The sequence below is a fragment of the Lepidochelys kempii genome, chromosome 10, assembly GCF_965140285.1.
Source record: "Lepidochelys kempii isolate rLepKem1 chromosome 10, rLepKem1.hap1, whole genome shotgun sequence".
Classification (NCBI taxonomy): Eukaryota; Metazoa; Chordata; order Testudines; family Cheloniidae; genus Lepidochelys; species Lepidochelys kempii.
The window spans coordinates 55,346,145-55,365,779 of NC_136389.1; the positions used below are offsets into that span (position 1 = coordinate 55,346,145).

General features: G+C 40.6%; 1 protein-coding gene across 1 annotated transcript; it reads right to left on the reverse strand.

Moving 5' to 3' along the window:
* Window positions 1–3,850: 3,850 nt before the first annotated feature.
* MPHOSPH10 (M-phase phosphoprotein 10) lies at window positions 3,851–16,816 on the reverse strand. The gene is made up of 11 exons (XM_073303659.2): window positions 16,656–16,816; window positions 13,295–13,934; window positions 12,023–12,168; window positions 11,237–11,417; window positions 10,768–10,909; window positions 10,122–10,189; window positions 8,571–8,708; window positions 7,235–7,345; window positions 6,910–7,017; window positions 6,058–6,288; window positions 3,851–4,494 (listed from the first exon to the last, which is right to left on the reverse strand). Exons 1-11 carry the CDS (start codon window positions 16,733–16,735, stop codon window positions 4,354–4,356), a joined length of 1,986 nt encoding a protein of 661 aa, XP_073159760.2. The 5' UTR covers window positions 16,736–16,816; the 3' UTR covers window positions 3,851–4,353.
* Between the last annotated feature and the right edge of the window lie 2,819 nt (window positions 16,817–19,635).

Sequence of the window (19,635 nt, forward strand, 5' to 3'; positions counted from 1 at the left end):
TGAAAGGGAATGTGAATGCTAGCTACAATTTTAATTTTGATTCTCTCAGGAGACTTCTTCACACTGTCCCAGCAACAATTTCCTACTGAGTTTACTGCATTATGAACTATTATCTTTAGAGCATGTTCCATTTACAGGTCTAATATCTAATATGCAACAAATACTCGACTTGATCAAGTGCCAATACTGAAATAGTGGGATGTTTCAGGGTAAACCATATAAGCACTAATGATGGCTTTTACCCAGAACTACCTATCACTCTGTTATATAGTGTGTCCTTTTAATTTTTTTTTTAAGATGCAGACATAAGTCCTTTATCTAGCCTATTAACAATAATAGCGCTATCTTGGTTTTGCCTGACTTGGAATTAATGCAATGCTAGCTTCTATGACTTGAACTGTGACAAATTTTCCAAACGTCCCTTTGCAGATACACGATTTATCTGAAGTCTGTTAAGGAAAAGTTAGCACATGTGACTCCATTTTGGTCTGGGGCCCACCATTGTTTAAATGCCAGCACATCATACACCAGGAGGAGTGATCCTTAGATACTGAATCCCTGTGAAAATCCTCCTCGTCTCCAGCCTGCCTTGACTCCCAGTATCTGGTTTTTGTCAGTCTCTAACTCCCTGTCTCTTGGCCTTGATGTGAGGCCTCCCATTCTGATAATAAAAGTTACTGATGCATGGCTTTAGGACCATGCTGTGTAATTAACATACTGGTATAGCACAAGAATGCACCAAGCAGGGATAGGTGGTAGATAAGGGTTTGTTTATTGGCTAAGGTTTCCGATGCACGAGAGCAACATGCTTTGCTAAAAAGTATATAACCTTTGTATAATCTGTATTCAGGGTCCCCCCCGGCTAGCAGGGGGGCACCACGCTTGAGTGTAATAAACTTAGTGTCTTTTGGGAACTCTGCAGTTGTGGACTTTGTTTCTGTGCCTCAGCCTAGATTCGAACTGTGTGTGACCTATCAGGTATAATTGGCAGCATTGGTGTGCGTGTCCTACCAGGTGTAATTCGTAGCATTTGTGCACGTGTCCTACAAGGTATAATTCGCAGCAGTTGTATGCGTGTCCTACCAGGTGTAATTCGTAACAAGTCACTGAAAAAAATATTTAATCCCCAACAACCAATTAATCTTTTTACTTCAGGTACTTAAAAATGGTATATTGTGATTGGTAAAATCAATTTGTTAACATGTGTCTCAAGCTGATGAAATGTATTCAGGCTAAGTCAGAATTTCTTTAGGAAGTCAAAGGATAATTAGGGCATTATGCAACAGGAGAATGAAAGTTCAGGATTGTCATTGCCTATCATTTAACCTGCTTTAGGGCTTGTATATACTTGAAAATTGCACGTTTAAATTTAAGTCAGTTTAGAAATCAACATTGATGAACTCAAACTGGTTTAACCCTGGCTTATCAATTTTACAAGCTAAATCAATTAAGCAAGGGTTAAACCAGTTTCAGTGCATTTATATTAGGGGTTTACACCAGTTTAACCAGATTGATTTCTAAATCAATTTAAACTGGTGAACCTTCTAGTGTTGAAAAGCCACTCAATTTAGCAAACATCAAAAAGAAGACATTAAAATGGGACAGGCAGGCACTGAATCTGATGCAGGGTTGGAGGTCCTTTGTATGCTTTCAAGATATTTCCCCAAAAGGATGTAGTTAGTCCATTTGCTAGCAGTCAGATGATATGGAAGTGTATGCTCATTGCCATACAAGACAAAAATTGAAAGCCTCTGCCCCAACGTTCCCGGTCATCAGAACACTTTCATTTGTTTTGTTCAGATTCTATTACCTGGGTAATCTTGCTCTGAGTATCAACAAGATTATTTAAACTGTTGAACTGTCAGAAATCCTAACAATGGGCAGAGGTTGTTAAGGAGCACAATCTTAGAACCATCTTTTTTTCCCCCAACAGTAGGAGTCTATATTAAGCTACCTTTAGATTTCTGCTGATCAGCAGAACAGGACAATACTGTTCAATTCTAAAAGAGATAGTCTGGCTACCTACTAGACTCTAAAGAACAAAAATGAAAATTTCATATTCATGGAGTAAAGAAGACTTAGGTTAGATGTATTAGGAAAAGATTTCTGAGGATAGTTAAGCACTGGAATAGGCTTCCAAGAGTGTGGAATCCCCCGCATTGGAGGTTGTTAAGAGCAAGTTAGACAAACATCTGTCAAGGATAGTCTAGGTCAGTGGTTCTCAAACTTATTTTTTCACAGACCACTTGAAAATTGATGAGGGTCTCGTGGACCACTTAATGATCTTTCCAAATGTTGTTTGTACCGTTAGCTAACTATTGTAAAGCAATTTGGATAAAAGCGCTATATATAAAAAAAAGTAACAATGTTTTTTTGGTTCTACAAATAAAAGCACGCAACTCATATTTTAATATCAGCAATATTTTCTAATGCGATGGATTGCCCTCTCTCCCCCGCCACAGCAGCCCCCGAGCTGGGGCTGGGAAGGAAGGGGGTCTCTCCCCCACCACAGCAGCCACAGAGCTGAGGCTGGGAAGGAAGGGGGTCTCTCCCTGGCAGCCACAGCCTTGGTGCTGGGGAAAGTTGCCTCATTCTCTGGCCACTGCAGCCCCGCACATCCCAAATTTGCCCCACCCCCTCTTCTCACCCCACTGCCTCCTCCCACCTACCCCCTCATTCCCCCAAAGCCACCTCAGCTTACATGTGCGTCTTCTCCAGGGTCCAGGAACCTAATTAGTGGAGCCATGCCTGTGCAGCTCCACTAATTAGGTGGGTGGCCCTTCATTCTCTCATGCACCCACCCAGGCGCGCACCTTTGAAGGAACTATCTGCAGACCACCTGAATGGAGCTCTGGTCCACGGACCACAGTTTGAGAACCTCTGGTCTAGGTTTACTTGGGCCTCCCTCAGCACAGGGAGGCCCCTCTCAAGGTCCCTTCCAGCCCTACATCTGATTTTATGTAATAAGTACAAGGCAGCAAGAGGTACTTTTGGGCCTTTCCTTTGAGAGTGCCTCATGAATTCATGCTTTAAGATCAAGTGATATGATTTTGAGTCACACATACACTGATCTAGAACTAAGTTTTGATCATCTTTCTTCTGAATACCAGCAAATTAAATACTGTAACACTTCAGAAGCTAAGGTTATAAGAACTGTGACTGCAGCTAAAAGGTTAAATTTGATGGGGCAGAAATAACCTAAGACATCAAGTATAGGGACACTTAAATGGTTCATTTTTCAGAGCAGCACTCGTGTTAGTCTGTATCCACACAAAGAAAAGGAGGCCTTGTGGCACCTTCGAGACTAACCAATTTATTTGAGCATAAGCTTTCGTGAGCTACAGCTCACTTCATCGCATGATCCGATTAAGTGAGCTGTAGCTCACGAAAGCTTATGCTCAAATAAATTGGTTAGTCTCGAAGGTGCCACAAGGCCTCCTTTTTTAAATGGTTCAGTAAGTTACTATTCATCCTTTATTTCCTGAAGAGCATCTTTAGACAGGGCTACAACAGACAAGTGCTGAATAGTAAAATCCATCCACTACTAAGGTTCTCAGATATACTAAAACATTGGATTTAGGCAATTATTAAATCTCCCTTTCCCCACTCTTTTCTGCGTACATGGGGAGAGGTAAGAAGGGAATAATTTTGAGACAAATACACTAGAACCTCAGAGTAACGAACACCAGAGTTACAAACTGGCCAGTCAACCCCACACCTCATTTGGAACCATAAGTATGCAATTAGGTAGCAGCACAGATCCTCCCGCCCGCCCAAAAAAAGTAAACACAGTATAGTACTGTGTTAATGTAAACTACTAAAAAAAGGAAAGTTAAAAAAAAATATTTGACAAGGTAAAGAAACTGTTTCTGTGCTTGTTTCATTTAAGGCGATTAAAAGCAGCAATTTTCTTCTGCATAGTAAAGTTTCAAAGCTGTATTAAGTCAATATTCAGTTGTAAACTTTTGAAAGAACCATAACCTTTTGTTCATAGTTACAAACAACCTCCATTCCTGAAGTGTTCGTAACTCTGAGGTTCTACTGTATATAAAAATACTGAATTTTCACAGATACGTTGTGATTAATTAACTGCCTATTATTTGAGGCTTTTCTTTTAGAGGAAGACGAAGGAGACTGAATTCCCAGCAGAAAAAAGTAAGTAGAAGGCTGAAAGAAAGAGCATGAAAGGTCTAGCACATTTTCATCACTTGCAGCAGGACACTCAACTGAACTTCAACTTACAGAAGATTTTCTAGCATTATATAAAATAAAAATCTATTATTCGAAGTGCGATGTTAACAAATTAGAAACATTTACTTTAATATATACAAGGTATAGCATGTATAAAATGTATTATAATTTAAGTTTTTGAGCAGAAATTTCTTGCTGTGTCTTCTGTATTTTCTTTGCACCTTTGATTTGCATTTTTACTTGATCTTGTAATTGAGAAAAGAATGCACGAGATGATTTCAAAGCCCTGTCTTTACCTTCATCCTGTCAATAGACAAAGTGTTTATTATAATAAAGAACAAGCTAGCAAATGTTCCAACAGACTGGACTGATGTAACTACACAATTACAAGTTAAACAACCTTTTTTATTTTAAATATACCATACTTATAATCTAATTGATAACTGATTTGCAGACAGCTGTTATGCCATCCTGGGTTTTTGTCATACCGTAATTTCAAAAGTTAAGGGATGTGTTCCCTCTTCATGCACATGCTTAACACCTATTAATGTTGAGAGGTATATATGCAAATCCAGGAGTGAATCCTTGGATATTATCAGTCCCCTCTAGAGAAATACAGATATATTGCTTTTACAAAAATAAAGTGCAAAAGTACAAATGTTTTAGATGTATTAAGGATAACTACTTTCCATATTCTTTTCACTGTTTTAAAAACCTCTAATATTAGGAATTAATGGTCTCTTTTACATGGTAAACCCCTCAGGAACTATATAGATTTAATATTTTGCTCCATTCAAGTTACAAGATCAATATTTGGTATTACAGAAGTCCCATACAAGTATTTGTTCTTGTAACATTTAAATTCAAACAAAAAACAACATAAAAGTAGTATTCTGAATTATCTCTCTAAAGCTCAGGAGGAACTAGCTAGGGTCCTGATCATCCAAATACTTAAGCATGCAAGTAATTCCATTGAGTTTGATAGGACTACTCATATGCATAAAAATAAGCACTTGTGCAATTTTTTTTCCAAGACTGCAGCTCAGGTTGTGAACTTTGAAATAAAGCAGCACAGAATATAAAGAGTGCGGGTCACGTATACTTTAAAGATTAATTCCAAAATAACTGTTTTACGGTTCATATTTTCTTTGCTGGATCCACAGATTAAGTTATTTGCACATACTAAAGGAATGGGCAAGATGCCTTTAATTATTATGATATCCTCATGTGAATATAGTAATTGCAGAAGAAAGGAATATTTACACAGATGCTATCATTTAAAAATCACCATATTCAAGGTAAAAAAACAAATCTATAGAACAGATAACACAAATATAACATAAACACTGCAAATATCAACAAACATAACTGGTCAGACTTCTCTTGGTTTTGAAATTAAATATTGATACGTTGGGCCACATTCTCTGTCAAAGAAGTGCTCAGCCCAGGTATGAATAAAAAGGCATCCATTGCCTTCTACCAATACCAGTAGTTGATTTGGACAGGGCTAGTCCCTGGCACAGGTTAAAATAGCCTTAACATCCTAAGGAATAAGCTGGAGCTGGAAGTTTACCAGGGTGCAGGAATGCCCCCAACCACAACCCAGGAGCTGGTTGCAGAGGAAAGATGATGGCATAGGAGCTCCTCTGACAGTGCATGCTATTTGGGTGCAGGGTTGCTTTACACCAGAGGTGGGGGCAGGGAACAGGATGGGACAAAGCAGCTGGTGTGCAGCCCAGCACTGAGAGTTACATTTCCAAAAAAAATAAAAAAAACACATCTAAAACATTTGTCAATTGCACTTTCCAATTAAATTACTACATAGACATTTGAAATTTACTACTAGACTATGTAAGACAGTCTTACCTTGAGCAAAGTTGTTTTGCCTTCTTTGGTGAGCTTTTTTAATTTTGCCGCCAGAGCTTGTTTGCTGAGTTGTGCACCTTGTTCTGGTTTTGTTTTTTCCAGGAGTTTTTGGCGCTGCTTCTTCTCCCTTAGCTTCATACGTCTGTGAAGCTTCTTCTTTCTTCGTTCTCGTTTTTTGTCTGTGGCAGTCTTTTCTGCATCTGTTTTCACATCTCCAGCTTTACTCTTTTCCTAGAGAGACATAACAGCACTTTTGGATCCAAAATTATGCCACCTAGGCTAGTGACGAGTACAAACAGAATGGCTACCATTGCTATACATCTCATTGACTAGCCAGCAGAAGTAGCACTATTCATCTCCCACGCAAAGCAGTCTGTGTGTTTATTTCCTCTCTCCTGTACCCAGCTTCCTGCGGCTGAGAATGTGCCTGAGTTATATATATATATATATATACATATACACACACACACACCCATATACATATGGGAAAACAAAGACAGATGAGTAACTGTCTAAAGCTAAAGACAGGGTAATACAGATTAAACAATACATTTCTTAACTATAAAAAGAGTATTAGGCAGTCAAACAGTCTACATAGTAGGATAGTTTTCAAAAACAGAATAACTTGTGCAGAAAAGGAAGCTCAGCAGGTGGTGAGGAAAGCAGTCAAATCTAGTTAAGCCAAGCTAGCTCCTTTGACTTCACTGTGCTGGAAATCCTTAAATCTCTATGAAGGGGGTTCCAAGAGAAGAATGTCACAGAAAATGAGTTCTCTGTTCTGAGGGTGCAGGATACCCTCAGTGTGCAGACACAAAAGGAACCCTGTCTGTAGCTCTTGATTAAATTTCTTACCTTAACCTCCTCTGGAGCCAGGAGAGCTGCATCACTAACACTAACTGGTGCTACTTCCTCCATAATTATAGCTGGAAGATTTGAGATGATTTTAACCTCTGGCACAGGCTAGAAAGAAGAAAATGTCATTTATGTACATGAATATCATGTCACAGCAATATATTACTAACTGAATTAAGTCACATTAAATACATTTCCATTTATATTAAGGCTGATTATGTTTCTGAAATACTCAACAAGCAATTGCATTGAAAGTATCCCTCACTTTACTGCCTATTTCCCAAACATATTTTATTGTATGAAGTGTGAAAACTAATGGACTCACTGGTTTAGGTGTGAAGTGGAAGTTGGAAAGAGCATCCAATTTTAGGAAGAGCGAGTCCATCATTTTCTGAATTTCTACGTGTTCAGGATTTTCTTCCTCTTCAGTTTTTTGCTGTTAATAAAAATAATATGTTAATAGCAAAATCAGTTATAGAGAAACTTGCATATAAAGATATTGGAGCACTTTACATTAAAGCTGCAATACACAGTTTATATCCATTTTACAGATGGGTAAAGCCCTGCACGGATACAAAATTTGTATCTGCATCTGATCCCCAAACATGGGCCATGGATATAAAGCGGATATCCACAGATTTGTACTATAGATGGGTACACTGAGCCACAGAGGCTTCAAATGATCTTCAATATGTGAACAGCTGAGGGGAAGATTTCCAAAGAGAAGTGAGAGTCAGGCACCCAACTTCCACTGAAAATCAAGGGGAGGTAGGTACCTAACTCTTACTTGTGCGTTTGGAAAAAAAACCTCTGAGGGGCGTTCTGAGTCTCTGAGGAGCCCACAGTTTCAGACTCAGTGGATTAAATTCTGGGATGATGTTTTACATTGGTAAGTGGTTGTGCAGCTCAAATATCATGTGAAGTTGGCTACAGAAGGGGACACTAGGGAAGCTTAGGCTCCTATTCATTCAATTTAAACCAAATTCACATGTGAATTTCTGTGTTGCTTCACACTCCCATTAGATGTAGTAAAGAAGATTAAAACAAAGGCCTTATAAGATCAAGTCTAAGATTTAACGAACTCTTAATATTTTTGATTTAAAGGATTTGCATTATCTGTGAACTCAAAGGGTTCAGCAAAATAATTATTCTGATGGTACAAACTGGAGTGGCTTAAGCAAAATAGGAGAACAATTGTATCAAATATGATTTACGCAAAAGATGGTCCAATATTAATCTCCCGATGGACATTTTTTAAAGCAATCACTGTTCCAGAATGTTACTTCTTTCTATAATTTTTATGCCACATTTTAAGACAATGAGTCAGTCTCGTCAATATTTGTGCAAATTTAACAGTATATGTTGAATTTTTGGTATCAGTTCAGCTGCCCTGATTGTACTGATTGAACATATCAGGATTTCCCAATACTCATGGCAGTTCAGTGTTTAAAAATAAAAAATATAACTTTCAAGCAGTCACTATTGGATTTTTCCAACCAACAGCAATGGCAATGTGTGTGTGTCTCCATTATCATAACTTACTTGGTAGAGTGTCAAATACTCCTGCTCATAGATTCAGAGAGAGAGAGAGAGAGAGAGAGAGAGAGAGAGAGACACACAGGCAGACAGACACTGTGTCTGTGTCCATTATCATAACTTACTTGGTTGAGTGTCAAATACTCCTGCTCATAGATTTCAGCAAGACTCAATTTGCTCTTTTCATGATCCAGAGTTATACGCTTCTTGTATTCAAAGGCATCTTCTTTTGGTTTTTCTTTACGTATTACATCATCCCAAGCCTAAGACAAAACCATAAAATAGTTAAGATGCAATTGCATCAAATAAGCTTTAATAGATCATTTTTATACATCATGTTCTATCAGACATCTCATTTGTTGTTTCAGCTAGCACATTAACTTGATTTTCCAACATCGCATTGAACCTAACAGCAAAGGGCAATTTTTCTTATACAATGGAAGCTACCTTTTATTTTGCCACAACTTTGGCAATTACTAAATGTGTTAACACCACACTATAATTAAGATAGTATCTTTTAAAGGAATTGTATTTAGTCCAAAAAAGCTCACACCCTGTCAAACAAGATTGAAGCATAGACACCGTCAACTACTTGCCAGTCTTGTTTTGTATTGATACAACTGAAGATGGTACACTAATTAACAACCAAGGATAAAATTTTGAAAGTACTTTTATATGAATTATAAATATCAATATGATTTCTGTGCAATTAAAATTAAAAAATTCTATTATACTATACTTATTTACCTACAGGATATGCTTAATATATTCTGAAAAATATTATTCTTGGTCAATATTCCGAGTAGAGATTATTAAATAGAGAATTGCATATGCATTATATAAATTCCGTGTACACAACTCCAAAGTAGTCCTTTTATAGTTGAATCTGTAAACTGTGAGGGTAATTTTAATTATCTATCTAATTGACATACGTTATAGCTATGACTATGTTTTAGTCACGGGTATTTTTTAGTAAAAAAAAGTCATGGACAAGTCACAGGTAGTAAACAAAAATTCATAGCCCATGAGCTGTCCATGACTTTTACTATATAATTAATTAAATTAAAACCTGAGCTGGGGGTGTTCTGCGAGTGGTGGCCCCGGGGCGCCGCTGGTGCTGGGGTGTGTGTGTGTGGGGGGGTGCTAGGAGGTGCAGGAACGTGCTGGCCGCTTCCGGGGAGTCCCCCCCCCCAAGATAAGCACCGCCCTGCACCCCAACCCCCTGCCCTGAGCCCCCATCCAAACTGCTGCAGGGTGGGGGTGGGGTGCTGCACACACGCACGGTGGCCCGAGACTGCTCCAGCAGCAGCCAGTGCAGCTGTCTCCAGAGCTGCCTGATCTGCTCTGGCCGCTGCAGAAGTCACGGAATCCATGACAGACATGCAGCCTTAGTTATAGCACCCAAAAGGATACAGAATGGAATCATTAAGAATACACTATCAGCATTAAGCAAAAGCAATATTCAGATATTTCGTTTCTTCTGGAAATGCTCAGGAGACAAACTGATATCTAAAAAACTAAGGACCTTAAACTCATGCTTGGAATTCATTCCTGTGCCCCCAAAACTCCAAGTCAATACAAGTACATTTGAATGTATTAGACAGTGTTTAGGGTTTGTTTTTGTTGAAATATTTAAGTTTCCAAATAAAACAAAAAGGAAGTCAAATCTTATTAACCTGATCTTTTATCCTCTGTTTGATAATATCCTCAAGCTGAAAGGTGGTTTCCTCTGTGATCACAGGAGCTAAGAGGGCAAAAAAACCAGCAAGTTTAAAGTATTTAGAAACTAAATCATTCATTAAATGAAAAGGAGATTAACAGTTCTGGAGATGATATTTTTGCATTGATTTTAACTGGTACCTCTTGTTCTATAAATAAAAACAAAAAAGACTGACAAAAATGCTAGAAAATATATACAGTACTTTAGAGAGGCATGTTGGCCTGGAATGAACATTGACTAGGTAAGCTAGTAGGTTTATTTCCTCAGGAAAAATTGCATAGCATGAAAGTTTGAGAAGGATAACCAAGTTGTGTTTGCCCTATAAATAAGTGGACACAAACAATGGGTCACTCTCATATGATAAAGTTTAGTTTACATCTGAAAGTTCAACAAACAGGTGAGGCAATAACATTTCTATGGGGGAAAATATGGCCTTATAAATATTCAAGTTTAGTCATTGTTTGGCAAGTTTAAAAGGATGGTGGAGGGAGGATGCGGGGGGGGGGGGGGGGGGGGACAGACAGCAGTTGTGCACCACTCTAACCAGTAAAACAAACAAATAACCTAGCATAATGTCTGAAATTTAGCATAACTGTATTTACCCATTCTGACCGCATGGTCAAAGAGCAAAGATTCCTCCAAAAGGCTGTTTTCAGGTCGTTTTTGTCCAGTCACTTCTCCTGTAAGCTGCCAAGGTTTTTCCTCCAACAACTGCTTTTCGAGAGATTTAATTTTTTCATGCATCTGAAAGATAAAATTTCCTGAAAGTTAAAAAAATTTTTAAAAAGTTAAATGCACGTGTTTAGCAACAACCAAAGGGAAATCAAGTTAGAGTAAAGAATATGAATAATTACTCCAGTATTTCTAGATTCTTTACACACCTTTTGCCTTATCTTTCTGTAAATACGCCACTATTTGATCATTTCATCTAAAAATTTTCTGACGCTTTCAGACAACTTAACGATATTTACAAATACAATCAACTTATTAACATATATGGCTTTGGCTCAAGTTTTAGTGGAAAACTTCAAATCAATTGCTCATGAAGGGGTACTAGAACATCTTAATTACCTTTTCCTGCCTTTTCTCAAAAGAAGATTTTATTCCAATGGGATCAGTTCTCTTCTCATCTGGTACATCTGTATCGTCTTCTTTTTCACTGTCTTCTGGTAAGTTAAAAGTAACTTTTTTAGAGACTTCTTTAGTTTTCACATTCTGTTCCATTACATCCATTTCATTATTTTCCTCAATCCTATAAACATTAAAATGCCATTATATAAATGGAAATAGTACATGCTTGTGACATTTATTGTTTAATATATTATAGAAGCCACAGGTAAAAAAACTCCCCCTTTTTAATAATGATGTTTCCCACCTACTATTGCAACTAATATAATACATTTTCAGAGATTCCCAAAAACTTTTACTGCACTTTCCTTAAGACCTAACATAACCCTAAAAGTAGGCTTTTGCGTGACCTGCTACATATCTAGTGGAGATATGCCTCCCCAGTTGAAGCAATACATAATTCATTTAAAGTCATTTACTCAAATCCCACAGTGCAACAATAGAACAGTCTAATGACTCTTCTTTTCTCAGTCAAAAAGTAGTTAATTAGTGAACACGTTACACTGACATTACAGAAAGACAAAAACAAGTACATTAACAGATAATGAAATACTTGCTACAACTTTTAAAAGGCTACTCCTTCCTTAATATAATAGTATTATCTCTGCCAAATAAATTCCTAAATTTCCATTTTATTTTCTGTTTAAGAGATGGTGTCACATCGTCAGTGACAATTCAAATAACTGGCAGATCCCATAGAACAGTTACAAATCGTTCAAGTGTACATACTCATCAAAAATGCCTTCTTCATCCTCCTCCTCTTCAGTGTCACCTTCATCATTCTGATCATTTTCACTATCATTAGCTAGGTCACCATTGTCATCAATAGGGTCAAAGAAATCTTTATATTTCAAATTTCTAGAACTTTTAATGGGCTGGGGAGAACAGAAAATAAGAGGTTACCCAGTGAAAGTGACAAGTCTAAGTGAATAAGAACCTTCCGTTACCATGAGGACCATGTTATATATACCTACAGTGTAAGATCTACAATGGGAATTCAATGGATTTCAGCATTAACCATTGGTCTGGTAGACAGGGGCCTTAGTCCAAGTGAGACATTTTAAATGTCATCAACTAATAGTCAATTCTATTTTAATTTGCTCAGAGACCAAGGAGTGGAAAAGCAGTGGATTTTAACAACTGACATATTTGTTGAGCTGTGTGGGATAACTCGTAAGTCCCTGACAGCATAACACATGGCTCCAACATGCATTGGTTTATCAATTCCAGAAGCACCTTGTTTTTCTCTCTTATTACATCACAAATAAGATACCGAAAGAACAGAATTGTCACAAGCAACGTTAGTTAAGAAAGTCTGAAAGTAATTTTCAAGCCAGAATACAGCAGCTCAAGTTTATTCACAGCCTTACCCTTATGACATGCATACTACTCACCCAAGTGACCATGGGACCCTGTCCTTTCCTCTCTCTACCTATCAGAGTTTATCAGCTTCACCTGTTTTGTCTTAAGTTGGGCCCTACTTCTGCTATTTGATCCACATGGGCAGACTCCTATGCTCATGAAGAGTCCCAGTGACTTCAGAAAGATGCTGCACAGGCATGAAGAGCCATCCAAATGTAGGTTGTAAACACTTCAGGGTAGGGACTTGTTTATTTGATCCCAGATATTTATGATAATATATGTTAATAGATCCACAGATTTTTAAGTCCAGAAGGGACCATTCTGGTCATCTAGTCCAATCTCCTGCATAATAGAGGTTATAGAAATTCATCTAGTAATTCCTGCTTTCAGCCCATTAATTTGTGGTTGAACTACAGTATCTCTTTTGGCATCTGATCTTGATCTTAAGATTTCAAGTAATGAGAACCCACCAAAACCTTGTTAAATTGTTCCAATGGTTAATTACACTTTTTTTTAAAAGTCTGCATTTTGTTTCCAATTTGAACTACAATTTCCATTTCCTGTCAGTTTTTTAAGCTAATTTAAATTCTAATGGCTTGTGACAAAAGTGTTTCTAATTCTGGATGCATATATCCTTACCTTAATTTTATCTTTTTCAGATTCTTCTTCATCCTCATCAGAAACAATATCTTCAAAATAATCAATCTCCTCCTCATCCTCATCCTTCTTCATGCTTTCTTCTTTCTCTACATCTTCCAAAAAGGCTTCCATCTCAGCCAAGCTGAAAAATTTATCATCCACCACGGACTTTTCTCTTGATTTTTTCCAGGTACTCTTCTTCAACTTTTGAACCTGTTGCTCTAGCTCGTCAACATCTGAATCCTCATCACTACATATCTGCCTTTTCCTTACTTTGGATTTACTTTGCTTTTCTTTACCCACACTTTCATCTTCAATACGGGCAGGTTCTGCTTCCGTGCTATCTTCTTGTTCCATTTGCTTATCACTGCTAGTGTCTGCCTCAAAGTCATCCTCTTCTTGGGCTGGGAAAAGGTAGAGATCTTTGTCTTTAACATCTCTAACAACCGCTTTCTTGAAGTAGTATAGAACTGCATTATTCTGTAGCTCTATTTGTTGCCAGATCTGTTCTTCATCAAAGTTTTCTATTACCAGTTCTTTTAAAGGACTCCCACGCACTAGTTTTGTCCCTAGTGCTTTATGCAAATCATAAAGAGTCTTTGTCAATGAACTGAAGTCTGCAGCCAGTCCATCTTGTACACTGATAAAAACAAAATTAAAAACATCATTGCACATAACGATAGCAAACTGAAAAAATGTTAAAATTCAAAAGTCAATTAGAAAGCGATCTGAGTTATGACAAATGCATTTTTACAAAGGAAACCTTGTATAGTCTTAAGATTGTTTGTTTCTTTTTTAGATACTTGTGGAGTTTAGTTATTGGGTTTACCAAATGGTTCCTCTGATGCTCCCTTTACATCTGTTCAGTGTTTTTGCAGCAAACGCCTGGTTGCCCTTCAACAATTGCAGGTTTTACTTTGTTTATTACAGGGCATTTGCAGTCCTATTAGTAAAATTCCTTGAAATTAAAGTATATAGTTAAGGTCAAGCTTTAAAACATGTAACACATACTTAGAGATACTGAAATAAAATGGACCATAGTTAAGGCTGCAGGTTTGTCATGGATTCGGTGACTTTCCGTGACTTCTGCATTGACTAGTGCACCTGGCTCAGAGGCAGCTAAAGCAGCCACTGCGCCAGTTGCACCAGCCGCTGCTGGGGCAATCTTGGGCCACCGCCCCTCGCCCTCAGCAGTATCGGTTTGAGTGTGGGAGGGGTTTAGGGCATGGGATGGGCGAGGCAGGCACTGGGCAACACTTATCTGGGGGGCTCCCCAGAAGTGGCAACATCCCCGTCGCTCAGCTGCTAGGCCAGAGGTGGGCAAACTAAGGCTCGTGGGACCACCCTGCTCCTGAGCTCCCAGCCAGGGAGGCTAGCCCCCGGCTCCTCCCCTGCTGTCCCCCTTCCCCCACAGCCTCAGCTTGCCGCACCGCCAGCACTCTTGGCAACATGGATGGCTCCTGCCATGCAGCACAGCGTCGCATCTACTAGTCCTGCTGCTCTGAGCAGCATGGTAAGGGGGTGGGGAGGAGGGGGTTGGATAAGGAGCAGGGGGTCCCAGGGGGTGATCAGGGGACAGGGAGCGGTTGGATGGGGCGGAGGTTCGGGGGGTGGTCAGGGACAGGGGGGTTGGATAGGCTTGGCAGTCCTGGGAGGGGGTGGGGGGGAGGAGGAGGCCTGTCAGGGGACAGGGAGTGTGGACAAGGGTTGGGGCCGTCAGGGGACAGGGAGCACTGGATAGAGAGTGGGGTCCTGAGGGGTGAGGGGGGGTCCCGGGAGGGGGCGGTTAGGGAACAAGTAGGTGGAGGGTTGGGTGGGTCGGTGGTTCTCAAGGGGGCAGTCAGGGGGCGGATACAGGGCGGGGGCCAGACTGTTTGGGGAGGCACAGCCTTCCCTACCCAGCCCTCCATACAGTTTCGCAACCCCGATGTGGCCCTTGAGCCAAAAAGTTTCCCCCTCTGTGCTAGGCAGAGGCATGGCCAGGCAGTTCTTCACACTGCCTCCACTCAGCGCACTGGCTTTGCAACTCCCATTGGTCAGGAACTGTGGCCAATGGGAGCTGCGCGGGCGGTGCCTTCACACCTCCACCTAGCATCTGAGCAAGGGGGATATCGCCTTAACTATACTATAGTTTCCCCTACAAAAATTTGCTTAGGGATTAACTAGTTTTTCATCTTTTTCTCCAAATATATTTGTTTGTAAATTTTCTTCAAATTCTAAATATATTCTTGGTAATCTATTCAAAATAGCACATAAAAAAACCCAAAGGGATCATAATGGAAATTCTCACAGGATAAAACCTAAGGTCCCCAATCCTGCAACCAGATCCATGCAGAGTGCCATCCAATTGTGGAATCAGGGCCTAAGTTGCAGTTGCTGTGTAGAATTCAGACATGCCCCAAGTCTTACTCACATGTAAATGAGGAAATCCTTGTATAAGTAGTTTTTAAAATATCTCCCTGTTGCTAAAAAGGATTTTTCTCTGTGTTTCAATGAGATTTAAAGTCCCTTTTTTAAGCTTAATTCAATCATCACATCAACAGAAGACCATAGAATTGTCTGAGCTTTAACATATACCTAAATTAAATCTTTCCTTAAATGACAAAAAACAGATTTAGGCCCATTTAAAGTTTGTTTAATTATAGAAATAAAACTGTTCGTTTTAATCATGCAAGTGAAACTTATAGACACGTTCTCTCTAACACAGAAAACAAGGTTGGGCGGGCTAATTAACAAAGAACTGCCAGTCCTGAGTCTTGAAAAATTACAAATCAAGTCCTCAAAATCATGAAATTGTCTTAATAATGAGATTTTAAAAAGTCTTTCTTATTTCCAAACTTTTACATTATATTTAGACCACATTTGCAAGATTTCCCTTTCAACCATGAGTGCTAGAGACTTGCTTTTATTTTTTTAATGAAGGTATTTGTACAGCACCGAGCACAATAGGGTCCTGATCTATGACTGTGGCCCCAAAGTGCTTTAGAAATACAATAAAATTATAATCATCAAGAAAATAACTGGGTCACTCCAAATAGCAGAACAGGAGGCCTGGTGCTCGCCTGGCAAAAACCCCAGGGAGCTAGGACCACCCCCCTCCCTCCCCACGAGTGGGGCTGGCAATGGGGCTGCAGTACGTCGTTACCCAGGGAAGGCACAGAGGGGGCAAAGCAGGGGGTGTGCCCGGGGTCTGAAGCTCTCCGCTGGGATGAGGGGAGGGAGCAGGACGGGTTATCAGAAGGAGCGCCCACAGCGCAGGCCGGGCCAGGGGATGAGCGGGCCAGGGGAGCCGCGGCGGCGGCCTGCCCCCGAGCTGGGGCTTCCTGAAGGGGGGGGGGAGGGGCACCGTAGGGAGCTTCACCTGAGGAAGCGCTCCGGCTGCGCCGCGGCAGCACCTAGCAGCTTCAGACACGTCTCCAGCCGCTGCCTGGGCGCCGCCATCTTCAGCCTCTACTCGGAGTCTCAGACCCACATGGGAAGAGGTCGGGAGGCGGGGCCTCAGGCACACCGGAGCTCCGGCGAACAAGTCCGCCGACCCGCTCCGGACCCCAACGCGGGCACTGGCAGAAAGGTTCCGCCTCGCAAGGGTTCCGCCTCGGGATCCTCCTTCGTCCCCGGCCGGGCGGCCGCGTGTGCCGCAGGGTGGGACACCCTCCCGGAAGGGGAAGGGATTGCAAGGCCGGGGACTCGTTCACGCCAGCAAATTCCTGCCCCCACGGGAGTAGCTTCCAAAACAGCTTTCAAATGTATCACAGAGGAGAGGCTCTGGGTGCCACGGAAACCGCACTGCCCCCTGCACCACATGGGTTACGCGGCCGGGCCCAGCTCCTGCCCACACGCCCTTCTCCGCCCCAGGAGGCTGCTCTGCCCCCCGCGCTGTCTAGGCCCTTCACTGCGCTGCCAGTGTCACACCTGCCCAGCTCCCGCCCCCAGGGGCTACCTCCAAGCTCCCGGCATGCGTGATGCTGTCGCAGCGGTAGAGGCCATGTTATGGAAGGGGAGAGTTCGAGAAAGGCCCCCAAAGGAGGCTGTTCAGACTTCGAGACATGGTGTTATTGGGCAGTCTCTATTGGTTTTATTAAAAACCTAGCATGGAGGCTACAAGGTTTTTCTCATTTAATTTTGAAAATGGTAGTGGGTTCTTCTTCTCTATAGGCAAAGATAGCTTGTGCGCCCAAATAAGTCCTGTGTCTGTAGGTGAGCAAGACCCACCATTTTGTGCCACCTCCTTTCCTCTCTGGTCTACTCTCTCTCCCTTCATAGTTATCCCTTTGAGGAAGGATAGCTTGGTGGTTTGAGCATTGACCTGCTAAACCCAGCGTTGAGAGTTCAATCCTTGAGGGGCCCATTTAGGGATCTGGCCCAAAAATTGGGGATCCCTCCTGCTTTGAGCAGGGGGTTGGACTTGATGACCTCCTGTGGTCCCTACCAACTCTGATATTCTATGACTTGCTTTTGAGAGTGAAACTGGACACCCAGCAGAGAGAGTTAGAGTGGGAGGATTTGATGAAAGATTGGCAGTGTTTTGACAGCTCTCTCAATCACATCCTCTATCTCTCATGCATTAACTCAGTCTCTTATACATCCACTATATCCCTTAATCCTTCAAGCTCCCTTCCCCTATGTCTTGCACTGTCACTCATCTCTGATCTTCCTCCTTTCGATAGATACCCATTAGATACCCATTCCCATTATTGCAACCCCCTGCTTACAATTACCCCCAGACACTCCCTTTTGGTATTTTCAATTACCCCCTCTTTAAATTCCCCAACTCCCTCCCCAAACTCTTCTCCCCAGGAATCCTACTCCTCCACTTCCACATACAAGTATGCTTATCCAGAATTCTTCACCCAAAACCCACCTTTGCATGGAATTCTCTCCCCATTCCTCCACAAGCCCCTGACCCCCCACTCACTATATACAGATTCAGAAATCCTTTTTGCTTCACTTGGAGGTAGAAAATAATTGTTCTTCCTAAGACTACAATGATCTCTTTTCCTCCCACACCCTAGGAACCTGCAAGACAATCTCAGATATTCCCAAAGGACAAATCACAAGGTCTGTTAGCAATTAACAAATTCTCAGTAAGCAATATGCCAGCTATAGTTACTTTTGGAAGAGGCATTATCACTTGCTTGCAGTCTAGAAAACCATATGGTTTTATCCAATTATTTTGACAATTTTATTAATTCTATTCAGACAGACCTTTTATTTTTTACTAGTTTCATTTAATAAGCTGAGTGTACATGGTGGGGACAGAAATCTTGAGTGTGGATTTTAGAGTAATGGCACTAATGTACTTGTATATATTTATGTAATATATAGTAAATAAAGTATGGGACATTGTTACTATTATAACAATTTTAATACTATACCTTGTTTATTTCCTTGCCTGCTCCCTGCACTAAAGTAAAACTCGCCTCCTCTCTGTCCTTTCCCATAGTCTCACCACTAGTTGTGTAAGAGCCTTCTCCTCTGCAGCTCCTACCTTCTGGAGCAGTTGTCCAAGTATACCTCTCTGTCATTGAATCTTTACCTCTTTTTAAACCTTCTTTTAAACAAAATATTTCCCCCCTCTCAGTCTACACTTCTTGAATGGAATATTTTTATTTACCATATAATATCTTTCTACCAACATTCCCTGGATTTTACACTGTATACTGCCTGCACATGGGTAGATCCAGTGAGCATTTGCACAGACCCAAGGGTTTGCCATAAAAAGGGAATTGCAGGATTGAGACAAATTGCAGGATTTTGCAAAGTGCTTTAGGGATACACCTTGTTTGGAAGACACTATATAAAAATATATTCTGATCCTCAATTGTTTGCTCAAATGAATAATCCCATTAATTTAAGTGGGAGTACTTGTGAGAATAAAGATTTACAACAGCAGACCCTAAAATGGTATGTTGTATAATTGTTGTTTTCTCCCCTTGGGTGACTTTAATACTACCCTAGATTTGGATGGTTATTAGCACTGAACACATTTGCTAAATATAGTAACTGTACAGTTATTTTACTATGCAGTTTTGTCTCTGTGACCTAGATTCAACTATTTTTTTAACATACATTTTCAGCAGACATTGAGAACAAAATGTCTGATGGTATTTTGCATCACTAAACTCAAAATTCACCCAGGCACATATTCACAGAACTGGTGTATTAGCATGGATTAATGTTTTTCTTTCTAACACATTACATGATAATTTCCTTCAAGATTATTACTGAAGGTCAAACTATGCACTAGGCCAGGAGCTTCTGCAGCAGTTGGGGAAGTGTTGTGGGAAGGGAGGAATCCACCTACCTCCCAGGCTGCAATTTGCAAAGCCACTCTCCAACTG